Source organism: Nerophis lumbriciformis, linkage group LG24 (assembly GCF_033978685.3).
Source record: "Nerophis lumbriciformis linkage group LG24, RoL_Nlum_v2.1, whole genome shotgun sequence".
Taxonomy (NCBI): domain Eukaryota; kingdom Metazoa; phylum Chordata; class Actinopteri; order Syngnathiformes; family Syngnathidae; genus Nerophis; species Nerophis lumbriciformis.
This window is the reverse complement of record NC_084571.2, coordinates 19,003,554-19,030,000: the sequence shown is the minus strand read 5'-3', so window position 1 is coordinate 19,030,000 and position 26,447 is coordinate 19,003,554. Positions and strand designations below refer to the sequence as shown.

The 26,447-nt window shown below is 40.0% G+C and overlaps 1 protein-coding gene across 3 annotated transcripts in view; it reads left to right on the top strand.

Annotated features, from left to right (window-relative positions):
* acsl2 (acyl-CoA synthetase long chain family member 2) overlaps nt 1-26,447 on the top strand; it is a 129,479-nt gene that overhangs the window by 62,456 nt on the left and 40,576 nt on the right. For all 3 annotated transcript variants that reach the window (XM_061981761.1, XM_061981760.1, XM_061981759.1), the window contains exons 4-13: nt 2,151-2,215; nt 2,278-2,379; nt 6,348-6,447; nt 6,537-6,715; nt 12,039-12,071; nt 16,703-16,754; nt 18,000-18,073; nt 18,162-18,239; nt 21,081-21,215; nt 21,285-21,419. In XM_061981761.1, coding sequence (XP_061837745.1) covers nt 2,151-2,215; nt 2,278-2,379; nt 6,348-6,447; nt 6,537-6,715; nt 12,039-12,071; nt 16,703-16,754; nt 18,000-18,073; nt 18,162-18,239; nt 21,081-21,215; nt 21,285-21,419 — 953 coding nt within the window. The remainder of the gene's footprint in view (nt 1-2,150; nt 2,216-2,277; nt 2,380-6,347; nt 6,448-6,536; nt 6,716-12,038; nt 12,072-16,702; nt 16,755-17,999; nt 18,074-18,161; nt 18,240-21,080; nt 21,216-21,284; nt 21,420-26,447) is intronic.

Below are 26,447 nucleotides of genomic sequence, written 5' to 3'. Positions count from 1 at the left end.
TATTTGACAGGGACGGTACAATGAAACATTGCTACCCACAGGTAGCCATGTCAAAGTACATAAAACTTTTAGCCAAAGGCTAATTTGCAACCCTCGTTCCTGGTTAGGCTTTAAAAAAAGAAAAGTAGAGAAAAGTGTTAAACACATACAAAAAGATTAAGACAAGTACAGAAATAAAAACACATTGAAAATAATTGGCCCAATGTGTGCATACTACACCCAGTTCTAGTGCTTACATTTCTCATTTTCCTTAAGCTACTTGATCTAGCCTGGTCAGCAGGTGTACACCTCAGAGTGGTGTAACTAGCTGATCCACACATGATGGCGTAAGCAATCTCGCTGATTCTTGGCGCCGTGTGACGGCATAGCAGTTTGGCGTCAGCAGTATTCACACAGCATTTCCCCAGCAATCGTCGTATCTACTTGGCTAAGAGAACATTTCCCCAGCAATGGTCGTATCTAGTTGGCGTCAGCAGCATTCACACAGCATTTACACAGCAATGGTCGTATCTAGTTGGCTAAGAGAACATTCCCCCAGCAATGGTCGTATCTAGATGGCTAAGAGAACATTTCCCCAGCAATGGTCGTATCTAGTTGGCTAAGAGAACATTCCCCCAGCAATGGTCGTATCTAGTTGGCTAAGAGAACATTTCCCCAGCAATGGTCGTATCTAGTTGGCTAAGAGAACATTCCCCCAGCAATGGTCGTATCTAGTTGGCTAAGAGAACATTTCCCCAGCAATGGTCGTATCTAGTTGGCTAAGAGAACATTTCCCCAGCAATGGTCGTATCTAGTTGGCTAAGAGAACATTTCCCCAGCAATGGTCGTATATAGTTGGCTAAGAGAACATTTCCCCAGCAATGGTCGTATCTAGTTGGCTAAGAGAACATTCCCCCAGCAATGGTCGTATCTAGTTGGCTAAGAGAACATTTCCCCAGCAATGGTCGTATCTAGTTGTCTAAGAGAACATTTCCCCAGCAATGGTCGTATATAGTTGGCTAAGAGAACATTTTCCCAGCAATGGTCGCATCTAGTTGGCTAAGAGAACATTTCCCCAGCAATGGTCGTATCTAGTTGGCTAAGAGAACTTTTCCCCCAGCAATGGTCGTATCTACTGTAGTTGGCTAAAAGAACATTCCCCCAGCAATGGTCGTATCTAGTTGGCTAAGAGAACATTCCCCCAGCAATGGTTGTATCTAGTTGGCTAAGAAAACATTCCCCCAGCAATGGTCGTATCTAGTTGGCGAAGAGAACATTTCCCCAGCAATGGTCGTATCTAGTTGGCTAAGAGAACATTCCCCCAGCAATGGTCATATCTAGTTGGCTAAGAGAACATTTCCCCAGCAATGGTTGTATCTAGTTGGCTAAGAAAACATTCCCCCAGCAATGGTCGTATCTAGTTGGCGAAGAGAACATTTCCCCAGCAATGGTCGTATCTAGTTGGCTAAGAGAACATTCCCCCAGCAATGGTCATATCTAGTTGGCTAAGAGAACATTTCCCCAGCAATGGTCGTATCTAGTTGGCTAAGAGAACATTCCCCCAGCAATGGTCATATCTAGTTGGCTAAGAGAACATTTCCCCAGCAATGGTGGTATCTAGTTGGCTAAGAGAACAGTGCGAAGCCGCCTGTACGTCAAAATCGGCCTGAAGTTACGATCAGGGATTATGTTGTCGATTACGATATGAGCGATACTGCAGACTACATTTTTAAAATGTATTTTTAATGAGTGATATTGACCGTTTCGATCCAAAGCTGAGCTGCTGTCTGCAAATGGTCGCACTTTGAACATAATAAGTCATAATAGTATAAAGATGACACTAACTTTTGTCGGTAATAAAATAGAATAGAAAGTACTTTATTGATCCCTGGGGGAAATTCAGCACCACAGTTCGCTCACAATAGACAGTTATAATAATAAATAATATAATATATATAATATAACATATAAATAATATAAATATATTCTACATATACTCTACTTTTAAGTGCAGTCAAGGAACATATACATTATACAATTAAACGTATGTCATTTATTTTTTGGACAAAATAAAACAATTGTGAAATGAGCCCGCATACTTTGACTCTTAGTTATGTGTACCTGGGTGCAATGAAATCACCTCACATGACCTCCTGTGTGATGCTCTTCAGAAAGTGGTCCATGTCTGGGCTTCAGGAAGCCGAGCCAACCTTACCAGTGGATCTCCTACTCTGAGGTCTGGCATATTTCTCCCTTCCACTTCTTGGTGTCCAACCTGGTCTTTTTGGAACCCTTCAGGTGGCCCAGCAAGCCCACCTGCTGGGCTCTGGTCTGCTGGCGAAAGGCTGCCAACCCAACCCTCAGCAGTTTGTTGGCATATTTGCACAAAACAGACCGGAGGTAGGTCCCAACTGCATCGTGTTAGTGATGTTACCTGCTAGTATCCGTCAAACACATGTCTGTACAGTGTGGGAGAAGGAGATGATTACACTTTTGATGAAATGTGGACTTTACACCGCACACTTGAATGAAACATGTAGGGGAATGTTTCCTGCGGGTGGTCATATTGAAGGCATCCTTCTGCCCATTCTCATACCCCATGGTAGGGTGTGGAAAAACTATACATTTTCAAATTAATCACGATTCTTTTTTGTAACGATTCTTAATCAATTAAAAAATATATTTTTCTAAATTAATTATTTTACATCTGTCCTGTCCAGCCACTCAGACAAATCATATTGTTTATGTATATGATCTATATCTGCTGTACACATTTAAGTGTTGGATATTTCTGTTGTTGACTTATTCGTATTTGACTTTATTCAATGTTTGGCTAGAATTTCATCAAACAAAATCAGTTTTCTTTAAGTAAAACAGAAATTGATCAGAGCTGTTTATCTATTGTATGGAGTAATGTAGTTAATCACAGAACGAATCAGAATGGTCAGGTGCCCAAAGATTAATAATAGCGATTAAAAGCTGCACATGTATTTGTGGAGTGCTATTGTAACTATATGAACTACTTCCTGTTGTTACATAGGAACTACTTCCTGTTGTTACATAGGAACTACTTCCTGTTGTTACATAGGAACTACTTCCTGTTGTTACATAGGAGTGTTTGACCAAAACAACAATGAACAAAAGTCAACTACCACTCATTTCAATCATGTCTGTCCAGGAAATTATTCACTAAGTTTGCACACATGAACAAAAAAACGATTTTGAGAAAATAAAGATATCAACTTAATCACTCCGGTATCGATCATATACTGATACTTAGAGATGGCTACTATTCACATTTGAACCGATATGGTACTAATTCCCGGTACTTGGGAATCGATACCGGTACCCTTGTGTGTGTTAATAAATATTCATTGTTTTTGACAAAAAAAAAAAAAAAAAAGAGCTGATTATGATAACTGCCATCCTGTTGGGAGTAGTGTTAAATTCATAGTGTTTTCTGTTGCGTCCTAAAAAGTGTTAATACTGAAAGTATTGTACTTATTACACACCAGCTGTTTGATTGTAACGTGCATCTTATTTATAGTTTCCATTTACTAAATTGGAGGCGTTAAAATCGCCATAAAAATCAGTTGCACGTCAATAGCAAAGCCAACGTTTTTCAGCAAATTTTTGGGAAAGTCGAACCCAACTTTATTGACACCGAAGCATTTTTTGAGTCGGTTTCTTTGTTGGCATTGAAAATGTCAACATCACCTACAGGTAGTTTGGCTGAGTCCGCTCTCAGTGCTGCTGGAGTGAGTGCCAAGTGCCCAGTCGGCAACAGGGCGGGACTAAACGCACAAGCCAGGTGGCGTAACATGGCACCGTTGGACTTTACGTGAATCGGCGAAATTCGTTCCAAAAAAAGTACCGTATTCGATACACATCCCTACTGATACTACCTGTGGTATCGACACCACCTATTTATGTATCGATCCGCCCTCCTCTGATGTGTGGTCTACTGACTGTGATTGTTGTTATATTATCCTCTCTTTTACTTAATCATTTCCTGTTATTAACTGCTTCCATCTACACACTCTTAAACTTTACCAAACACTTATTTATTGGAATTGTTTTAAGCTAGCTTAGCAGTTAGCTTAGCTATTAACATGCCTGTACCTGGCTTGTTCTGTGTATGTATGTTTCGCCTCGTCCTCCAGTGATAATGCTACTTGATAATGATACTAAGAAATGCAGTTTATTTGCCGCGATGGAGGTGATTATTATTAGCTTAGTGTGTGTACGGAGACATATAATTAGCTGCTAGCTGGTCAGCCGGGGCACTAAAAAGAAATATGGTATCAGCCAGAGGGGGTGAATGTACTTTTTCCTGAAAATGGGCCGATCGCTACATATTTGTATTAACATTTCTTATTTCAATGTATCAAACAAAGTGATTATTTGGTAAATAGATCCATAAATAAGTAAGTGTACTGTAGGGTTGTACGGTATACCCGTACTAGTATAGTATCGCGGTACTAATGAATCAAAAACGGTACTATACTCTGTTTGAAAAGTACCGGTTCCCCATTTTTTTTCTTTTTTTAACGGGCATGACGGCGCGTCGTCGTCACGTCGTGACATTGCTGGTTTTACGAGCAGAGGAGCATGTTCGGCAGCGCGCACACACAGAGTACTTACAAGCAGACACAGTGTGTAGACAGGAAAGGGAGAATGGACGCATTTTGGTGTAAAAAGTAAAGATAAAGGTGAAGTTATAACACTGAAACATCCTCAGGAAGAGGTGCTTAAGACAGTGGTCCCCAACCTTTTTTGCACCACGGACCGGTTTAATGTAGGCATTATTTTCAGGGACCGACTTTCCAATTATGCCAGATAAATACAGCAAAAATTAGTGCATGAAAAATACAAGTCACTATAACGCTGAATGAGTGGGAGCCCTGGGCTTGTTTCTTTGCAATGAGATGCAGATGGAAATCAGCCTTTGGCTACAATCTGTCACATGTATATTTTATATGTTCATTAATGTGAATTAATCATGTCACAAAGTTATAGCAAATATAGCAAATGGCAACTTCCTATGAGGAGTTTTATTGTACATCTATAAACAAGCTTATTGGCGTGTATAGTGGGACAGGCGAAAGTTTATAAATTATTTAATGTTTGTCTGCGGTTTGGTAGCAAATGCGTCACGGACCGGTACCGGTCCCCGGACCGGTGGTTGAGGACCACTGCTTTAAGACATGGCTAGCTAGTTAGCAGCTAACATCCATCCGCAGTCAATAGTGTTTTAGCTACTACTAAATCACTAATCCTGGCCTCCATGGTGACAAAGTAAGTTTCTTACAAATAACATTATCACTGGAGGATGAGGAATAGCTAAACATGCATCACTACACACCGTAGGAGGATACAGTAGCTCACCGGCGTCACCGCTAACAAAAGATAGCGTTTCTGAATGTAAACAAACGCCATGGGTGGATCTACACCTGACATCCACTGTAATGATACCAAGTACAAGAATGTATCTAGTCGATACTACTATGATTACATCGGTATTTTTTAGCATCACAAAATCTTCTTTCGTTTTTTAAAAATGTTTTAATGTTTATAAAGTCAGTAAATATGTCCCTGGACACATGAGGACTTTGAATATGACCAATGTATGATCCTGTAACTACTTGGTATCGGATCGTTACCTAAATGTGTGGTATCATCCAAAACTAATGTCAAGAATCAAAGAAGAGAAGAATAAGTGATTATTACATTTTAACAGAAGTGTAGATAGAACATGTTAAAACAGAACATAAGCAGATATTAACAGTAAAATGAACAAGTAGATGAATAATAAATTTTTACAGTTTGTCCCTCATAATGTAGACAAAATAATAGGTAGATAAATGACACAATATGTTACTGCATACGTCAACAGACTAATTAGGAGTCTTTGTTTGTTTACTTACTACTAAAAGACAAGTTGTCTAGTATGTTCACTATTTTATTTAAGGACTAAATTACAATAATAAACATATGTTTCATGTACCCTAACATTTTTTGCTACAATGAAGACAATAATGATTTTTTTTTGTGGTCCCCTTTATTTAGAAAAGTATCAAAATACATTTTGGTACCGGTACCGGTACTAAACTATTGGTATGGGGACAACCCTAGTGTACTGTAACTAATAAGAAACGTCTGCTTTTATAGATGATGACATGGATGCAACTAAACTGCAGCTAGTATTCACACCTGCTTGAATAAAAATACAAATATTTGCATAAATAATCCAAAGAAACTGGAAGACATGAATGATTTGCCTTATTGACTTTGGCTAAGATGATAGTTGATGTGTGCAGTCAAGGTGAGTGTAAAAGTGCTGCTTTGCCTCTCTCTGCTGGTGACAGTGGATCATTACAGAGCTGGCGTGCTACACTTACTCCATGGCGGTGGTTCCTCTGTACGAGACCCTGGGGCTGGAGGCCATGGTCCATATCCTCAACCTGGGTGAGACGCACAACAGCACACCCTTTTGTTTCATCCTTCCATCTGAGCCGACCCTTCTTATGATTGCCTTCCATGTGGGTGGACTTTAGCGGGGATCTCTGTGGTGGTCTGTGACCGCGAGGAGAAGGCCGCCTCGCTGCTGGAGAACAAGGAGAAGGGCCACGCTCCCAAACTCTCCTGCCTCGTTCTCTTTGATCACTTCAGCCAGGCCCTTGTGGCCAGGGCCAGGGCTTGCCAGGTGGAGGTTCTCAAACTGTCACAGCTCATGGTGAGCAGGATCGTTTTGGATCTAATAATGGGTGCAAATTAAACGCTATTATCAACAAATAAACTTCCCACGGTTAGTAATACTGTGACACTGATCGTTTATGGGAGAAGGTCTTAAATGTAGGCATGTGTGTACAACTGTAAAAGTGAATTATATTGACAGACAGACAATCCCAGTATCATTTTCTTGTCATGAATATTCAAGTTATGGATTTTTAAAACTGGTGAAAATGCACTCATTTCTAGTCTGCTTCTTAAATACTAAATCAATATTTTAGGTGTGACCTTTTTGTTTGAATGTCATAACATTCTTAATTTCTAGCTCATTTTAAAAATGTTGGAGATCTTGCTAAACAAAGAAACAGAAAAAAAGAGGTTTCACAGTTAAAATGTAATTTTAATTGCTCGAATTCATGAAATTAACGTAAATCCAGGAAACTTTTATTCATCATCAAAGAAAACCTCTCAACGGTTTGCAAATTAAAACGGAAGAAGATAAAAATTTTCAAACAATTAAATGCAAATAATATTTAAAGTATTAAAAGTGTATTGTGTGCAGGGTTGCAAAATTCTGTGAATATTCAAAGTTGGAAACTTTCCATGGGAATTAACGGTAATATATGGGAATTAATGGGAATAAACATTGAATGCAACATGCTATACCTTGCAGCATGATTATTAGCTAAAACAACCTGATTTAATGCAAATTCAGTTGAATTTCAACCCTTCACTGTGCATTCCTCCATCACATGTGCAGTGCATTCTTCCATCACATGCCCAGATAATTCCCAGCATGCTACACACTACAGCAGGGCTATTGAGGCCACACTAGTATTTGAGCCCAATGACATCATCCAGTCAGGTAAGTGTTGATGATATTACTGGGGTAAATATATTTGATCTATGGTATTTAAGTTTAATAGAGGTGTAATTGCTTGTTACTGTATGACTGTAGACTACTCCAGCAGACTTCCACTCAAGCTAGCTAACTGTTCCTGTACTTGTTAAATGATTTTGGGGTCAATATCTCTAGCTTGCTAGGTTTATGTACCACCACAGTCACATAATGAACCGAAAATATTTCTCCGTTAGCCGTGATGCTAATTTTCTCTATGTTAAATCAACAACGTTAGCGATCCGAATTTACCTTTTTTGTGATCTGTAAAGTTCAATTGGCAAATACTAAATCAAAAAGTGTAGTTTCCTCTGCCTTCTGTTCTGCTAGCCATTCTGTTGTCATACAAGAATGTAGGTTATAGTTTGATTTAGCATGCTGATTGAGTGTTCATTTATTCATCTAGCCTATTTCTATTCATTTGTCCATCAGTGAAATATTTTTAAAGACTACTCCAATTGTTTAGCTGACTATTTATATCTGTGTGTGGCATGGCATTAGTGTTTTACAAGAATAAATAAATAAAAAATGATTGTAATTCCCCATTAATTCCCATATATTCCCATTAATTCCCATGGACGGTGTCCAACTTTGAATAATCAAAAAATGGTCAATATTTCCAAACTTCCCGAGCATAGCTTCCCGTGGTAAATTTCCGAAAACTTTCCAGAAAATTTACCGAAAACTTTCCACCCCTTTGCAATCCTAATTGTGCGGCTATTTATTTTTCTTGTATTTGATTTTAAAAAAATTAAATAAAACTTGTTTATAAGTGTGTAGAAGTACTTTTTAAGTACATTCAACATTTTTTGGGGTTGGTTTATGTTGAACTTCAGTATGATGCATCATTTTTCTTTACAATATGTCCGAAAAGGAGTAGGGAGAAGCAGATCTTATTTAATCCTACCCCTTTTCTGCCTCATAGCAATTTCCACTACATAATTCTTTCTGAAAACAATCATTTTGCTGATATGGCATTTTTCTATGGTCACATCCCAAACATTAGCATAGTAACAAATGTTGCCGCCTTACTCCTCAGTCATATAACTTGGTACGTGACACATGTTACCTGTTAGCATGCTAATGTTAGCTTGTAAGCATGCTCACTTTTCCAGCCATTTGAGGTGAGTCAAATAGTTTGGTATACAACACGATTTACCTGTTAGCTTGCTAACTTTTTCAGACCATTTTTCCGCCTTACACCTCACAGTCATATGACTTGGTAAGTTTCATATGCAACCTGTTAGCATGCTGACATTATTTTCTAGCTAAATCAGCAGGCGTACACCTCAGAGTCATATAACTTGCTACATGACACGTTTTACCTGTTAGCATGCTAATGTTAGCTTGTTAGCAAGCTAATATTCTAGCCAAATCAGCAGGCATACGCCTCAGATTCATATTACTTGGTACATGACACGTTTTACCTGTTAGTATGCTAATGTTAGCTTGTTAGCATGCTAATGTTAGCTTGTTAGCATGCTCACTTTTCCAGCCAATTGAGCAGAGTCATAGGACTTGCTAAATGACACGTTTTACCTGTTAGCATGCTAATGGTAGCTTGTTAGCATGCTCACCTTTCTAACCAATTGAGCAGAGTCTTATAACTTAGTATGTAGCACATTTTACCTGTTAGCATGCTAACTTTTTTAGCCCATTTTTCCGCCATACACCTCCCAGTCATGACTTGGTATGTTTCTTATGTAACCTGTTAGCATGCTAACATTTGCTTGTTAGCATGTTAGCACATCCTGAATGTAAATGTTTGTGCCACAGCAGTCTAGCAGAGAGTATGGATAAGTTGGTCTGAAACATGGCCCCCGCGAGTTTTGTGAGGGGGTTTTGACCAACCGCCTAAGACAGGGGTGTCAAACGTACCAACAGGTTTAATCCGGCCCGCAAGATGAGTTTGTTAAATATAAAAATGAGCTGCACTATTTTGATGAAAAAACTGCCTGTTCTAAATGTGTCCACTGGATGTCGCAATAGCAATTCAAGTATAACCCACGTCACACGTGACAGTGTTTAAAGATGTGTCGGCTGACTTTAAGCGCCTCTAGATTAGCTGCCGCTGCTCCAATCAGCGCAGGTGCTAGCAGTCAGCTGCTCCTGTTGTGGCGGCAGCAGATGGCGGCAGACTGATGCAGGATCAACGCACAATATCTTCTTTCATTGTCAATTATCCACTCAATGGATAAAATAACGAAACAATAAGATGTAAAAAATTGTTAGTCAGAGTTCCGTGCAGGGCTCGCAATTGGTTAGATCAGGGGTGCTCACACTTTTTCTGCAGGCGAGCTACTTTTCAATTGATCAAGTCGTGGGGATCTACCTCATTCATATATATAATTTATATTTACTTATTTATGAAAAATATATTTTTGTTAACAAGTTAAAGGTGTTTAATGATAATGCAAGCATGTTTAACACATATAGTTAATATTGTTAAAAAATTAAAGGTGTTTAATGATAATACAAGTATGTTTAATACATATAGTTAATATTGTTAACAAGTTAAAGGTGTTTAAAGATAATGCAAGCATGTTTAACACATATAGTTAATATTGTTAACAAGTTAAAGGTGTTTAATGATAATACAAGCATGTTTAACACATAGTTAATATTGTTAATAAATTAAAGGTGTTTAATGATAATACAAGAATGTTTAATTCATATAGTTAATATTGTTAATAAATTAAAGGTGTTTAAAGATAATACAAGCATGTTTAACACATATAGTTACTATTGTTAACAAGTTAAAGGTGTTTAAAGATAATACAAGCATGTTTAACACATATAGTTAATATTGTTAACAAGTTAAAGGTGTTTAATGATAATACAAGCATGTTTAACACATATAGTTAATATTGTTAACAAGTTAAAGGTGTTTAAAGATAATACAAGCATGTTTAACACATATAGTTAATATTGTTAATAAGTTAAAGGTGTTTAAAAATAATACAAGCATGTTTAACACATATAGATTCCTTTCTTTCATGAAGACAAGAATATAAGTTGGTGTATTACCTGATTGTGATGACTTGCATTGATTGGAATCAGACAGTGGTGGTGATAACGTCCGCATTTTCGAATGGAGGAGAAAAAAAGTCCTCCTTTCCGTCCAATACCACATGAAAGTGGTTGGTTTTTGGCATCTTATTTGTCCAGCTTCCGTACTCCTTTGTATACACTTTACAAGAAATACATTGTCGGCAAACTCCGTAGCTTGCTAGCTTGTGCACGCCAGCTTTCTGAGACTCTTTTGTTAGCGCAACTGTGCAGTCGGTCTTTGGGGTTTTGACGACAGGTACGGCGCCAGAGTCTGTTGAAATAAAGTGTTTCTCGCCTTCCTGTCGGTAATTTTAATGAGCTGGCAGCAGCCAGCGTCATCTCAGAAGACCCTCGGGTGCCGTGAATGTCAATCAAGTGACGAAAGTGACGTCATAGTGAAGATTTGTGATCGCTCATTTTTAGGACAATTTTTTGAATGCCGGGCTGGTGATCGACTGACACACTCTCTGAGATCGACCGGTAGCTCGCGATCGACGTAATGAGCACCCCTGGGTTACATGCACAATGCGCACCCTGAACTCCATTGTAAAAATGTGTGTTTCTACATTTATTTGTTCTATTTTGTTACATACCTAAATCTGCCATGTTCACAATGGTTAAGTTTGTAGTTAAGTTGCCTTTAATTCAGCTATTATAGTATCATTTTGATATTTGTTTTGTTTCTGTTATGATTGCAATATTTGAATGATGATACATTAATGTGTTGTGGCAGTTGCCGATGTCGACAACAGAAAACACTCGATTGCTTTTCCAAACACGTCATTAATGGTGAACTGCCCACATGAGACTGCTAAACAGGAAGTGCTTAAGGTTGAATGGCTTTGTAAAAACACTGAGACAAAGTCTAAGTTATTTGTGTTCTTCATGGTGGTTTTGAAACTTCACCAATTTTTTTTCCTCAGAATTTTCAACTAACTTGAAGTGTTTTGTCAAGAGGATTATTTCCATTTTCAGAATGTGCTTGTTCTACTTTTGACACCCGTGAGTGTGTAAAGTAAGACAAAGAAAACAATCTGAAGTTGTCTTTATTTTTAAGTTATTATTGCCATGATTTTACCTGTCCAGCCCAGGTTGGGATAGATTTTCCTCCATGAATTCAAATGAGCCCTGCGATGAGGTGGCGACTTGTCCAGGGTGTACCCCGCCTTCCGCCTGATTGTAGCTGAGATAGGCTCCAGCGCCCCCCGCGACCCTAAAGGGAATAAGCGGTAGAAAATGGATGGGATGGATGGAATTCAAATGAGTTTGACACCCCTGATCGAAGAGAATGTCTGGCCACTCTCGCTCTGGTTGGGCGTCATGTTGGGGACCCAACTAGGCCCTGCTGGAATAAACCTCTCCTTGTCTGACATTGCAGGAGCTGGGAAGGCAAAACCTTCAAGATCCTGTGGTGAGTTTTTCCTTTTTTGTGTAACGTTCAGTCAGGATTTATTTGTTTTTGTGATTGTTGACATGAAAATGCCTGAATTTTCCTCTGCTTTCTCACAAAGTAGTGACAAAAGTTGCAATGTTTCGAATCGACTTGTGATTCATCTTAAAGCGTAGACCAGGCCAGCTACTTTTCAATGTACCAAGTGGAGGGGATCATTCATATATATCATTTATATTGATTTATTTATGACAGAGAGTTAAAGGTGTTTAATGATAATACAAGCATGTTTCTTTCATGAAGACAAGAATATAAGTTGGTATGATTGTGATGACTTGCATTGATTGGAATCAGACAGTATTGATGAAAACGTCCACATTTTCAAATGGAGGAGAAAAAAAGTCCTCCTTTCTGTCCAATACCACATGAAAGTGTCCAGCTTCCATACTCCTTTTTATACACTTTACAAGAAATTGAGTTAAGTTAAAGTTAAAGTACCAATGATTGTCACACACACACTAGGTGTGGTGAAATTTGTCCTCTGCATTTGACCCATCCCCTTGTTCCACCCCCCTGGGAGTTCAGGGGATCAGTGAGCAACAGCAGTGACCGCGCTCGGGAATAACTTTTTGGTGATTTAGTAATAATAATAATAATACATTTTATTTATAAGGCGCCTTTCTGGGCACTCAAAGACACCGTACAAAATCACAACAATAAAATCAAATTAGATAAAAAACAACAACAACAACGAAGATAGAGAAGAAAAGATGATTACAATGAATAAGCAGTCAGGAATAGGTGTGTTTTGAGTTTTGATTTGAAGAGGGATATTGAATCTAAATTGCGAAGATCTGGTGGTAAAGAGTTCCAAAGATGTGGGGCAGAGCGGCTGAAAGCTCGGGCACCCATGGTGGACAGTTTAAATAAAGGGACAGTGAGATGGATGGATGAAGAGGATCTTAGGGAACGTGAGGGCGTGGCGACATGGAGCAGGTCAGAGAGATATGATGGAGAGAGGTTATGGATGGCTTTGAAAGTGAGGAGAATTATTTTAAACCCCCAATTCCGACCCAACCAAATACATTGGCGGCAAACTCCGTAACTTGCTAGCTTGTGCACGCGAGCTTTCTGACACTCTTATTTTATTAGCGCAGGCAGGATAAGGCAGCGCTTTTATTGTGAAGACAGAAACTGTGCGGTCGGTCTTTAGAGTTTTGACGGCAGGTACGGTTGAAATAAAAAGTGTTTCTCGCCTTCCTGTCGGTCGTTTTTTCTTAATAGCCAGTGTCATCTCACAAGACCCTCGGGTGCCGTGAATGTCAACCAAGTGACGTCTTGGTGAAAAATGATGATCGCTCATTTTTAGGTCTATTTTTTTAATGCCTGGCTGGCGATGGACGGACACACCCTCCACCATCCCCTGCTAGCTCGCCATCCACGTAATGGCCACCCCTGGCTAGAACATTCCATGGCAGTTTATCATCAAGTGTCTCATTTGATCAATCAATCAATGTTTAGGCTGCACAAGCCACAACAGCATCCGCGGTTCAGCGTCCACATAAGGGCAAGGAAAAACTCACAACCCAGTGGGACGTCGATGAGAATGACTATGAGAAACCTTGAAGACTCAATTGGTCAAAGTTCCCAGGAGGAGTACGTTAAAGTACCACACCTTTTTGGTCTTCCTGCTTCTGTTCAAATTCAAGTTTTAGAGACTTTGACGTGCTTCCCGTCATGATGGACGTCTCCAGCATATTTCATGACCATGCATGAATCTGCCAACAGAGACTCATTTCTTTCTCGTTTCCAAGGAGGCAAGTGTGACATTTCCTGTTTGCTGACCCAAAATATCCCATTTTTCTCCAGACCGGACACGCTTGCAAAATATGAGTTTTTGTGCATGTAAAGCCTCCAAAACACCATGGAAGTTGGAGTAGAATAAATAATGCACAGAGATTCACGTTCATAAATTCAGTAGGTCTGTGATTCCATTCACAATCAATTCCAAATCAATACTTTTGAATGACATTGGGTTGCCAGTTAACTACATTCCTCCATAAAATAAACAGCTGTAATACATTTCATCAGTCTACCCCAGGGCAGCTGTGGCTACAAATGTAGCTTACCACCACCAGGCATGAATGAATGATGGGTTCCCACTTCTCTGTGAGCGCTTTGAGTATCTAATAATAGAAAAGCGCCATTCAAAATCTAATCCATTATTATTATTATTATTTCTATATTACTTAAAAGAAAACTTCAAAAAGTGGCTTTTCTTTTAAAAATGCGATTTTAGATGTATTTTTTTTAATCGATTAAGAATCGTTGCAAATAAGAATCGTGATTCAATCAATAATCGATTTTTTTTTGACATACCTAAAATTGAGTGTAAAAAAAAATGAAATGAATAACCTTCATACCACAACTAGTGATTTGCACAGTTAACTGAGGCGTTCCTCAAGGCACCGCTTGAAGTCCTCTTCCATCCATCCATCCATTTTCTACCGCTTGTCCCTTTCGGGGTCGCGGGGGGTGCTGGAGCCTATCCCAGCTGCATTCGGGCGGAAGGCGGTGTACACCCTGGACAAGTCGCCACATTGCAGGGCCAACACAGATAGACAGACAACATTCACACTCACATTCACACACTAGGGACCATTTAGTGTTGCCAATCAATTTATGATCATTAATTATTAGTTCGAAAAGTCAGCTTTTTCTCATTCATTTCTATTTTTTTTGCTCCTTTTTCTTACATTTTTACTGTTGTTTTTTTTCTACTATAAACCTATTGAGTCAATATCAATCAATATTGACTCATTAGTCAATATTACGAAAATATTCATGTTTATTACACATTTAACAGTGTTTTTTAATGTTGTTGTCATTTTTCTAATTAATTTATTCAAAAGTTTTTATTTTCTAATTAACTAACTAAACTTTGTTTATGTTTTATTTTAAATGTGTCTAATATTTTAAACTTTTTCCACCAAAGGCAACAACAACATCAACACCTTGCTTACATAAATCATATTACGGAAAATAAGTGGCACAGGGGTTAGTGCATGTGCCTCACAATACGAAGGTCCTGAGTTCAATCCCGGGCTCGGGATCTTTCTGTGTGGAGTTTGCATGTTCTCCCCGTGACTGCGTGGGTTCCCTCCGGGTACTCCGGCTTCCTCCCACCTCCAAAGACATGCACCTGGGCATAGGTTGATTGGCAACACTAAATGGTCCCGAGTGTGTGAATGTGAGTGTGAATGTTGTCTGTCTATCTGTGTTGGCCCTGCGATGAGGTGGCGACTTGTCCAGGGTGTACGCCGCCTTCTGCCCGAATGCAGCTGAGATAGGCTCCAGCACCGCCCGCGACCCCAAAAGGGACAAGCGGTAAAAAATGGATGGATGGATTTTTTTTTGACATACCTAAAATTCAGTGTAAAAAAAGTTAAATGAATAACCTTCATACCACAACTAATGATTTACTGTTAACTGAGGTGTTCCTCAAGGCACTACTTGAAGTCCTCTTATTTTCTGTAATATGATTCAAGGTGTTGTTGTTGCTGTTGTTGTTTACTTCTCATGCAGTCATGTGTTCTCTGATTGATTGATTGAGAAGTTTATTGACATCTTAAATAATTGAATCCATGTGTCAGGCTTGGTCAAAAATAGGACTCAGATGCAGAGTAGGGAACAATCCGGCAGGCTTTTATTTTGAAAGCTACTTTTCACCTCCTGAGTCAGGGCAATACAACATAGGCTACAATCTGACGACTCGGCGAAAAAGGTTCCACAAAAAAGGAACAACCGAAAATCACTCCGAAAGGAGGAAACACAAAATCAATAGCGAACTATACTTGGCGCAGGATATAATCTATGACATTTATCAATAACAAAAGACGCGCCAAAAGGAGGGAGAAACAATGGCTATAAAACTTCTTCACTGTCTCTTATCTAGAAAAATAGTTAACAAAAAATGTCACTCAAAAAATTGAGGAAAAGGAAAAACTGTGAGACAAAACTGAAACTCACCACTTCGACTGCAAAACTAAATAACCAAAAATCACTCTGCTGAGGAGGAGAAAAGGAGAACTCAAAATGCCAAAAAGGGAATTCAAGATCAGGATACTCAAATGAGAGACGAGGAAAGGCTTGGACATGAGGCTCGAGAGGCACGAGACAACGAGACACTCTGGCACAGAACAAAGGGAGGCGTGGGCTTTTAAGACACAGGAGGGTAATGGGGAACAAGTGGAAACAATCAGGGATCAGGGATGATGTCGGACTGACGACACAAAAGGAAGGGCAAGTGACCTGACACGAGAGGAGAGTTACTTTTCAAACTAAAACATGAAATTCACAAGACAAAAAAAACCCCAAGACAAGACATCCTTCACCGCTGTGTGACACCATGTAATGCTTTAAAAAGGCATGGCACAAAAAGCCAAAAGGCTTGTTTCCATTGTGGTCCATTAAATTCTCCTTTTAGTTCCTCAAAGTTCCATTTTAGGTTTCATCATTTGGGCACAGTGTTCTATGTTGCTAACAAGATGACATGTCAAAGTGCTAACAGTAGTCCAAGTTTTAGGAATCTGCTGCAAGAAGGTGAGTGTGGGTTTAAATAAGGAAGGTTCTTCTATCTCCGTCCTCCATAGCCGCCCCAGCCTGAGGATCTGGCCGTGGTTTGCTTCACCAGTGGAACCACAGGTACTTTCTACTAGGGATGTCCGATAATATCGGCCGATAAATGCTTTAAAATGTAATATCGGAAATTATCGGTATCGGTTTCAAAATTATCGGTATCGGTTTCAAAGAGTAAAATGTATGACTTTTAAAAACGCCGCTGTTTACACGGACGGAGGGTGTAATACAGAGCGCCAACAATCCTTAAAGGCACTGCATTTGCGTGCCGGCCCAGTCACATACTATAAAATGTTTTTGACACACACAAGTGAATGTAAGCACTCTTGGTCAACAGCCATACAGTTCACACTGAGGATGGCCGTATAAACAAGTTTAACACTGTTACAAATATGCGCCACACTGTGAACCCACACCAAACAAGAATGACAAACACATTTTGGGAGAACATCTGCACCGTAACACAACATAAACACAACAGAACAAATACCCAGAACCCCTTGCAGGACTAACTCTTCCGGGACGCTACATTATACACCCCCCACCCCCCGCCCACCCCAGTACCTCACCGCACCCTGCATCCGTGTCGACAGCGAACATCTGTTTAGTGCTGCCGCCCATATCATCGACAAGAACAGAAATCGCATACATTGTGACAATGCTGAGATGCTTGTTTTCATTCAGAAAAATCTACCTCTCACACGTGATGACAAGGAGAAAAAGAATTAGCCCACTCTTTGATCTTCATTTGTTGCACAAATAGACTAATAGTCTGGACTGAGTGAAACAGTTTTATTTATGTTTTGTGCCTTTTTTTCCCATGCACTTTAAAGGATGGCTGTGTTTTCTACTAGTCTAGACTGAAGCAGTTGTATTAATGTTCATGCACTTTAAAGGATGGCTGTGTTATCAACTAGTCTCGACTGAAGCAGTTTTATATTTTTGTGCCTTTCTTGTTTTTATTTGCACATTTTTGTTACTCATACGAATACGTTAAGAACAGGGCAGATTGAGCCCAGTTTATAGTATACTCTGGACTGAAGCTGTGTGCCTTCATTTGTTATGTTGGAAAACCTTGTTACATTGTTTAATGCATCCAGCGGGGCATCACAACAAAATTAGGCATTATAATGTGTTAATTCCACAACTGTATATATCGGTATCGGTTGATATCGGTATCGGTAATTAAGAGTTGGACAATATTGGAATATCAGATATCGGCAAAAAAGCCATTATCGGACATCTCTACTTTCTACCTGTCTACTGTCGGTCTAGTCTGCTGCCAGACTGACTGTGTTGCTTTGGATGCAGGCAAGCCAAAGGGAGCCATGATCACCCACGGCAACATCGCCTCCAATACTTCTTCCGTCATCAAGATCCTGGAGGTCTGACTCCACTTTTGTGTCCTCTTTCCTTGATTGCCTCCTTAGAGAAGTTGCACGGTCTGACACTTTGTGACATGTTCCCTGGCAGGGTTCCTTTGTGATCGGACAAGAAGACATCTCCATCTCCTACCTGCCGCTGGCACACATGTTTGAGAGGATGATCCAGGTGGGTCCACTGCTTGATGACTGGGCTCTGGGAGCAGAAGTCAGTGTGCCAGTCCTCGTCTGTGGCCCCATTTTGCTCTTTAATGTTACTGCTGCAACACTCTGTAGAGTAGGGGGTCCAAGGTGTGGCCTGAGGGCCATTTGGGGCCCGCAGCATATTGCCAATCAAAATGTAAGAAAAAAGAGCAAAGAATCAGAATGTAATGAGAACAAGCTGAACATTTCAAACTAATAATATTTGACTTAGTTACCTATAACAAAGAGCAGACAACATGTTTTGTCCTTATAAGTAATATCTGTTTTTAGTATTTTTTAAAGTTAGAAAATAAAATAACAACCCCTGCATAATTTGACTTTTTAGTACACAGTCTTTGGTGGAAAACGGTTAGACACCCTTGATCTAAAATATTAGAAACATTTAAAATAGAATATAAACAAAACATTTAAAAAAAAATTTAATAACTTTTGAATTAATTAATTTGAAAAATTACAACGACAATAATAAACACTTTAAGTGTGTAAGTAAACATTAATATTTCCGTACAGGCATTTAAAAAAATAAAAATAATACCAAAATGGCCCCTGCATACTTTGACTTTTTAGTATGCGGCCTTTGGTGGAAAAAGTTGAGACACCCTTGATCTAAAATATTAGAAACATTTAAAATAAAATATAAACAAAGTTTAGTTAGTGGTTTGAAAAATGAAAATAACTTTTGAATGAATTAATTTGAAAAAATACAACAACAATAATAAACACTTTAACTGTGTGTGAGTAAACATTAATATTTTTGTACAGGCAGAATGTTTGACTTACTACGTTTATAGGAGAAAAAATAACAGTAAAAATGTAGGAAAAAAGAGCAAAAAAATAAAAAAATTAATGAGAAAAAGCTGACATTTTCGAACTAATAATTACAAATATATTTAGACACCTATAACTCAAAGCTGACACAAAGTTTTGTCTTTAAATTTATGTCATATCTGTGCATACGTTGACATTTTAGTACGCGGCCTTTGGTGGAAAAAGTTTAGACACCATTCATCTAAAATATTAGAAACATTTAGAATGAAATATAAACAAAGTTTAGTTAGTTAATTAGAAAGTAAAAACTTTTGAATTAATTAATTAAAAAAATTACAACATTAAAAAACATTTATATTTTCATACAGGCAACATTTTTGACTTACTAGGTTTATGGGAGATAAAAAAACAACAGTAAAAAGGTAAGAAAAAAGAGCAAAAAAAATAGAAATTAATGAGAAAAAGCTGACATTTACGAACTAATAATTAATGATAATATATTTAGTCACCTATAACACAAAGCTGACACAAAGTGTTGTCTTCAAATGTATCAGTTTTTTAAAGGATCTGTTTTTAACCTTCTTTTTTTTTAATTGAAAAATACCAAAATGGCCCCTGCATAATTTGACTTTTTAGTATGCGGCTTTTGGTGGAAAAGTTTCGACACCCTTCATCTAAAATATTATAAACATTAAAATAAAAATAATTACATATAAACATAGTTTAGCTCGCTAATTAAATCATAAAAATAACTTTTTAATTAAATAATTTGAAAAATTACATTAATAAACACTCAGTGTGTAACTAAAGATTATTATTTTCATACAGGCAGAATTTTTGACTTACTAGGTTATGCAGTTGCACAATCATAATTCTATTATTCTATTATTACAGGGGGAAAAACAACAATAAAAATGTAAGAAAAAAACAGCAAAATCAAAAAAATAATAAGAAAAAGCTGACATTTTTGAACTAATAATCAATAATAATAATGAGTCACCTATAACACAAAGCTGACACAAAGTTGTGTTTTTAAATATATGTAATATCTGTTTTTAGCATTTTTTTTTAAATAAAATATTTTTAGTGGCCCCTGCATACTTTTCATGGGGCCTTTTAGTGGAAAAAGTTTGGATACTCCTGATATATAATATTTGAAGCTTTTGGAGAAAAATTAATATATATATATATATATATATATATATATATATATATATATATATATATATATATATATATATATATATATATATATACACACAAATAATGCTAACTTCTGAATGAATGAATTTGAAAAATGAGAACAATAATAAAATGAGAAAAATAATAAACACTAAAATGTTTATTATATGTTTTTTATGAGACAGAAATTTGATGGTGCATACAAGCCCCATAAAATGACACGTTCTTTTTCACTTGTGTATTCTTGGTGACGTCATCATGGAATCAACTTTCACAGCTGTGCCTGTCTGTCTCCTGAATACACTTTTTAACTGTGTCTCCAGCTTGACCAGGCGGAGTCCCAAGTTTTTAATGATTGGTCCTGAGGCCCAGAAAGGCAAACTTTAACCCAAAATATAGTCATTTTGTTTTCATCCATCCATCTAATCTTTGACTGTGAGGCGTTACAGATGAAAGATGTGTGCTGCTTGTATAACTTGGCAAAGCACCACCGGTACAACTTGAATGTGGAGAGAAATGAGTGTTTCCATGGGCACATCCATGTATTAAATGGGGCGGTCTGCAGCACTTCTGAGTAGATCCCACACTACATGCCCACTAATACTATACCAAGTTGTAGAGTTTGATCAGGCCCAATATTTTTCGGGGAAAGATGCAGCTAACATATAAATTGAAATAGTTGGGTCGTTTTAGAAATGTGGACGTAAATCTGTCATGATGATGGCTTTTGAAGCGATACTAAATGAGCAATTATCTCTATGGACTTTTGAATGGACTCAGTGGACATGCTGCTAAATGTACCTACAACTATTGCAAAGGATGAATGAACGTTGAACTTTGCATCTTCTGCTGTCAGGTGTCTATGTTCTGTCACGGAGCTCGTGTGGGCTTCTACCAAGGAGACATCTCCCTCCTGATGGACGACATCAAAACCCTCAAGCCCACCTTCTTCCCCGTGGTGCCTCGCTTGCTCAATCGCATCTATGACAAGGTCGCCTTTCAAGGCCGTATCCCCGCGCCCTTTTCTTGTTGTCTCTAAGCGGCCATTTTTTCCCTGCAGATTCTGGGCTCGGTGACGTCTCCGTTGAGGCGAGCGCTGCTCCACTACGCCGTGAAGAGGAAGCAGGCGGAGCTCGGGAGCGGCGTGGTGCGCAACAACAGTCTTTGGGACAAACTAGTCTTCAACAGGATCCAGGTCAGTCTTCTAGGCTACACTGCAACAACAGTCTTTGGGACAAACTAGTCTTCAACAGGATCCAGGTCAGTCTTCTAGGCTACACTGCAACAACAGTCTTTGGGACAAACTGGTCTTCAACAGGATCCAGGTCAGTCTTCTAGGCTACACTGCAACATCAGTCTTTGGGACAAACTGGTCTTCAACAGGATCCAGGTCAGTCTTCTAGGCTACACTGCAACAACAGTCTTTGGGACAAACTGGTCTTCAACAGGATCTAAGTCAGTCTTGTAGGCTACACTGCAACATCAGTCTTTGGGACAAACTGGTCTTCAACAGGATCCAGGTCAGTCTTCTAGGCTACACTGCAACATCAGTCTTTGGGACAAACTGGTCTTCAACAGGATCCAGGTCAGTCTTCTAGGCTACACTGCAACATCAGTCTTTCGGACAAACTGGTCTTCAACAGGATCCAGGTCAGTCTTCTAGGCTACACTGCAGCCTCCAAGAAGGACTTGAAGATTGAACTCTTACAAGTAGTGATGGATGGGCACCTTTCTTGGCACCGATTGAATCCTGCCGGTCGGTGCCATGTTTTGCTACTTAAGTGTGATTACACGCACGGTTGTAGACTCAGACACACTTTAGCACTTGGCGATCACTCCAGCAGCACTGAGAGTGGACACCTCCAAACCACTTCTAGGCAACGTTCCCTCTAAGGCAGGCCTGGGCAATTATTTTGACCCGGGGGCCAAATTTTGAGAAAAAAATGTGTCTGGGGGCCGGTATATCAATGCAGGTGCGCCGCTAGGGATTTTGGGCCCCGTGAAAAGAATCTTTACAGGGCCCCCAACACAGTGTCATTATTTTTTCTGTATTATAATTTTATCATCATTAGGGGCCTCTCTGGGCCCCCCTTCATCATGGGCCCCTAGAATCCGTCTCCTTAACCCCCCCTTTTCGGCGCCCCTGTATCTATGTATCTATGTGTGTATATATATATATATATATATATATATATATATATATATATATATATATATATATATATATATATTTGTAGCCGGTTCGAGTCTGCGTTGTGTATTGCTGGTGTTGCTTGGAAGACAAGGGGACTCGGTGGTTGCCTTTAGCCGAAACAGGTGGCGTATTTATTCCTGTATGAAATACACTGGAAATAATGCGGCAGCATTAACACACGACTCTGCAGCACACCAGTCTCCTCACGGCATGTCTCAACAGCAAGTGATCATAAACATTCACAAATGTCACAAAACCTATACATCACAACTACAAATACACTGAATATTAATACACCACCGTCAAATATTATATACAATAGCAAAATAAACAATGAATTAAAACAGTGCAGAAGAATAGAATAAAGTTTTGGGAGCAACAGAAACATACCTGTATGAAATACACAGGAAATAATGCGGCAGCGTTAACACACGACTCTGCAGCACACCAGTCTAAAATGGAGGGAAAACTTCAATGAAGTGCCGCAGCCACTGTGTGTGAGTGAGAAGTGCTACCGAACAGTACACTGGCAAAACGTTTGCTAAAACACTCAAACTCTGAGCAAAACAAGTGTACATGAACATGTCAGCAACATTAGCAGCACCAGAGTAACTTATAACCTCGTTTCACAGTTACATTCTCTTTAAAACACGAGAGCAGAGAAAAACACTCACCTCCTCACGGCATGTCTCAACAGCAAGTGAGGACGACAACGTCACTACCGGAAGAAGGTAGGACTTCAAAATAAAATGACATATGCTCCCAAAACGAACTATTTGCTGAAGAAATTACAAAATAAAAGTGCCAATGAATACAATAGAGCAATCAAATAAAATGTGAGGGAATTTTGGTGGAATGCATAACATATATTATATACCTGCTACATTCACCCCTCCTGAATTACACCAAAATCCTGAGCAGCTGACTGGACATGACCAGTAACACTGGGCCATACACATGGGTTTACATTAAGATCTAATCTTCACATTCAGCTTGAGAGCTACCTGACAAACAGGTTTAGAGAAATCAAAGGGTTGCGCAAACCCTAGTCCCTCCCAGAATCGCCTGGTGCCGTGTACACCAAACTACCCGGCCCACTTTACTCTTAAGTTCCACTTGCAAGGATACACACTAAATACTATCTTACAGCGGCAAAGTGCAAAACAAAATAAAAACAACAATACAATAGACACTATATCCCAGGAAAAAAATGAAACATAAGACAACCTTTCGGAACAGAATAGGGCAAGAAGACACTTTGATTACCAACTAAATGAGTTTAAAAACCCCCCATGATAATCGGCGTCTGAGCCATTGTCTCTACTAGGCGGCTGACCCTCTTAACAACCCTGCCAGCACGTGTTCTAAACACACCGCCTTCTTGTGTGGATGCCTGGCTTACTCGACCCCGTCCCCCAACTGGTAACATTGTGTCAGGGATAACAGTTGGGACATGGCCTGTGGCAACCCCCGGCACTGTGTCTGCTGTGTCAACTGCTGGCACTGTGACTGGTTGAAACGACTGGATACTGCTTGCATCAATCACTGATACTGTATCTGGTGCCATTGACCGGTCTATCTCTGTATCAGAAGAGTCTTGCTCTATATCAGACTGGGCTGCATCCATAGACACTCCGTCACAGGGTTGGTGACTGGCGGATTCTTCAGCCCCGCTCAATACCCATGCACTCGTCCTATCCTCCAAACTCTCCCCCTCCAAAGAGTCAATGAGATCCTCCATTTGACACTCATCCTCTGAATCATCAAGACTGTCCTCAGTTCCTGACATGTCTCCATCAGCAGACTCTATGGGCAGGAAGCTGATGTCCAGGATAAAGTTGCGATGTACCACCTTCGTTTTTCCTTTGTCATCTTCCAACTTGTAGACATGAGTCTGCGGGTTACTGTCCATGACAGTATAGACTGTTGGTTCCCACTCGTCTGCAAGTTTCTTCTTTCCCTTCTCGCCTTTGTTGGCGAGGAGTACTCGATCTCCCACATTCAGGTAAGTCCCCTTGACCTTCCGATTGTAACCTCTGGCTTGCTTGTCTTGTTCTTTGATAGCATGCCTTTGAGCAATGCCGGCTGCTGCATGGAGGTAAGACATAAGAGATGTTACATAGCTGTCATAGTCAACGACCACCGGGTCATGTAGGACCCGTTTGAACATCACATCAACGGGGAGCCTCGGAACCCGCCCAAACATGAGATGAAAAGGTGCGTATCCAGTTGTTTCATGCACCGTTGCATTATATGCAAATGTCAGGGTCTGGATTTGCTGGGGCCACTTGGCCTTCTCTTTCAGCGACAACGAACGCAGCATACTCCCAAGAGTCCTGTTAAATCTCTCGGTCCCTCCGTTCCCCATGGGGTGATAGGCTGTAGTGTGCGACTTGGAGACTCCTGATAGTTTAAGCAGCTCTGCAATAAGCTCACTCTCAAAGTTGGCACCTTGATCTGTGTGGATGCGCCTTGGAAACCCGTATACACAGAAGATGTTATCCCATAACTCTTTGGCAACCTGCTTTACCTGTTGGTTTGCACAGGGAAAGGCATGGGCCAACTTTGTGAAGTGGTCTGTCAGGACAAGAACGTCCACTGAACGCTGCTTGCTATCCTCTGCACCCCAGAAATCCAAGCACACTAGTTCCATTGGAGCCGAGGTCCTGATACTCTCAAGTGTAGCTCTGGCGGAAGGATCTGGTGTCTTGGCCAGGATGCACCTCTGACAACACTTGATGTAGTCTTTAATTTGATGCTCCATTCTAGGCCAAAAGAAGCGTTGTCTTGCCAGGTGAATTGTTCTTGCCTGCCCTTGATGTCCGGCCAAGTCATGCACACCGCGCAAGGCCTTTTCTATCAGGCTATTGGGCAACACAAACTGATGCCTCTTCTGGTTGCTCATGGAATCTCTGGTGACTCTATAGAGCACTCCATCAATAACTTTAAGCCTCTCCCACTGTCTGATAAGGACCAGGGCACTCGTGTCCAGACCGTCCTTCTCTCGCCTTGAGGGCCTCCTCTGCCGATTCAGAAATGGCATGACTCTAGAGATGCCTGGGTCAAGTTCTTGACTTTTCCGGAGCTCTTCCACGGAAAAGACAGGTAGCAGGTCGTGTCCCGGTGAAACAAGGTTCTGAATGGACTGAACCAATTCTGTTGCTCTGGACTCTGTAGCTGCACCCCAGTGATCGTGAGAATCAAGAAGAGCCTTCACAATGTCGCCATCCAGAGATGGGGGACAACGGGATTGAGTTGCACCTCGTTTTGTCCTCTTCATCTGGTGACACTGGACTTTTAAACGGAAGACATCCTGAACTCCATGTTCTCCAAATCCATCAGATTCGGCAAGCAGATTGCTGTAAGACTCTGAGACTAGTCTATTCCCAATAGTCTTAGCAAACGGGTCCCTGCTGAGAGCGTCAGCCACTTTGTTCTTGGTTCCTGCAATGTGCATCAGACTGAACGTGTATGGAGCAAGCTTTGCAACCCATCGCTGTTCGCAGGCGTCGAGTTTGGGCTTAGTCATTATGTATGTGAGTGGATTGTTGTCGGTCCATACTGTGAAGGAATTACCCTTCAGCCAATGGCTGAATTTGTCACACACACTCCACTTCAGCGCCAAAAACTCGAGCCGATGAGCTGGATAATTTTTCTGAGAACTGCTTAGGGTCTTACTTGCAAATGCTATGGGCCGCGCTTTACTTTCACCAGCCGGTACTTGTGACAATACTGCACCAAGCCCGTCCAAGGAAGCATCAGTCGACAGAATCATGGGACGTGAGAAGTCAGGATGTGCAAGGACCACACAGTCCAGCAAACTCTCTTTAAGACTGACAAAGGCGACGTCACACTCCGCAGTCCAGTCATCAGGTTTGAGTTTCCTGAATGTTCCTGCCTTCCCATTTACTTTTTTCTTTCCTCTTCTCTTTTGACCAGCAGTTAGAGCAAAGAGTGGCTTGGCAATGGAAGAGCAGTTGGGGATGAAATGCTGGTAGAAAAACACCATGCCCAAAAAGGATTTGATCC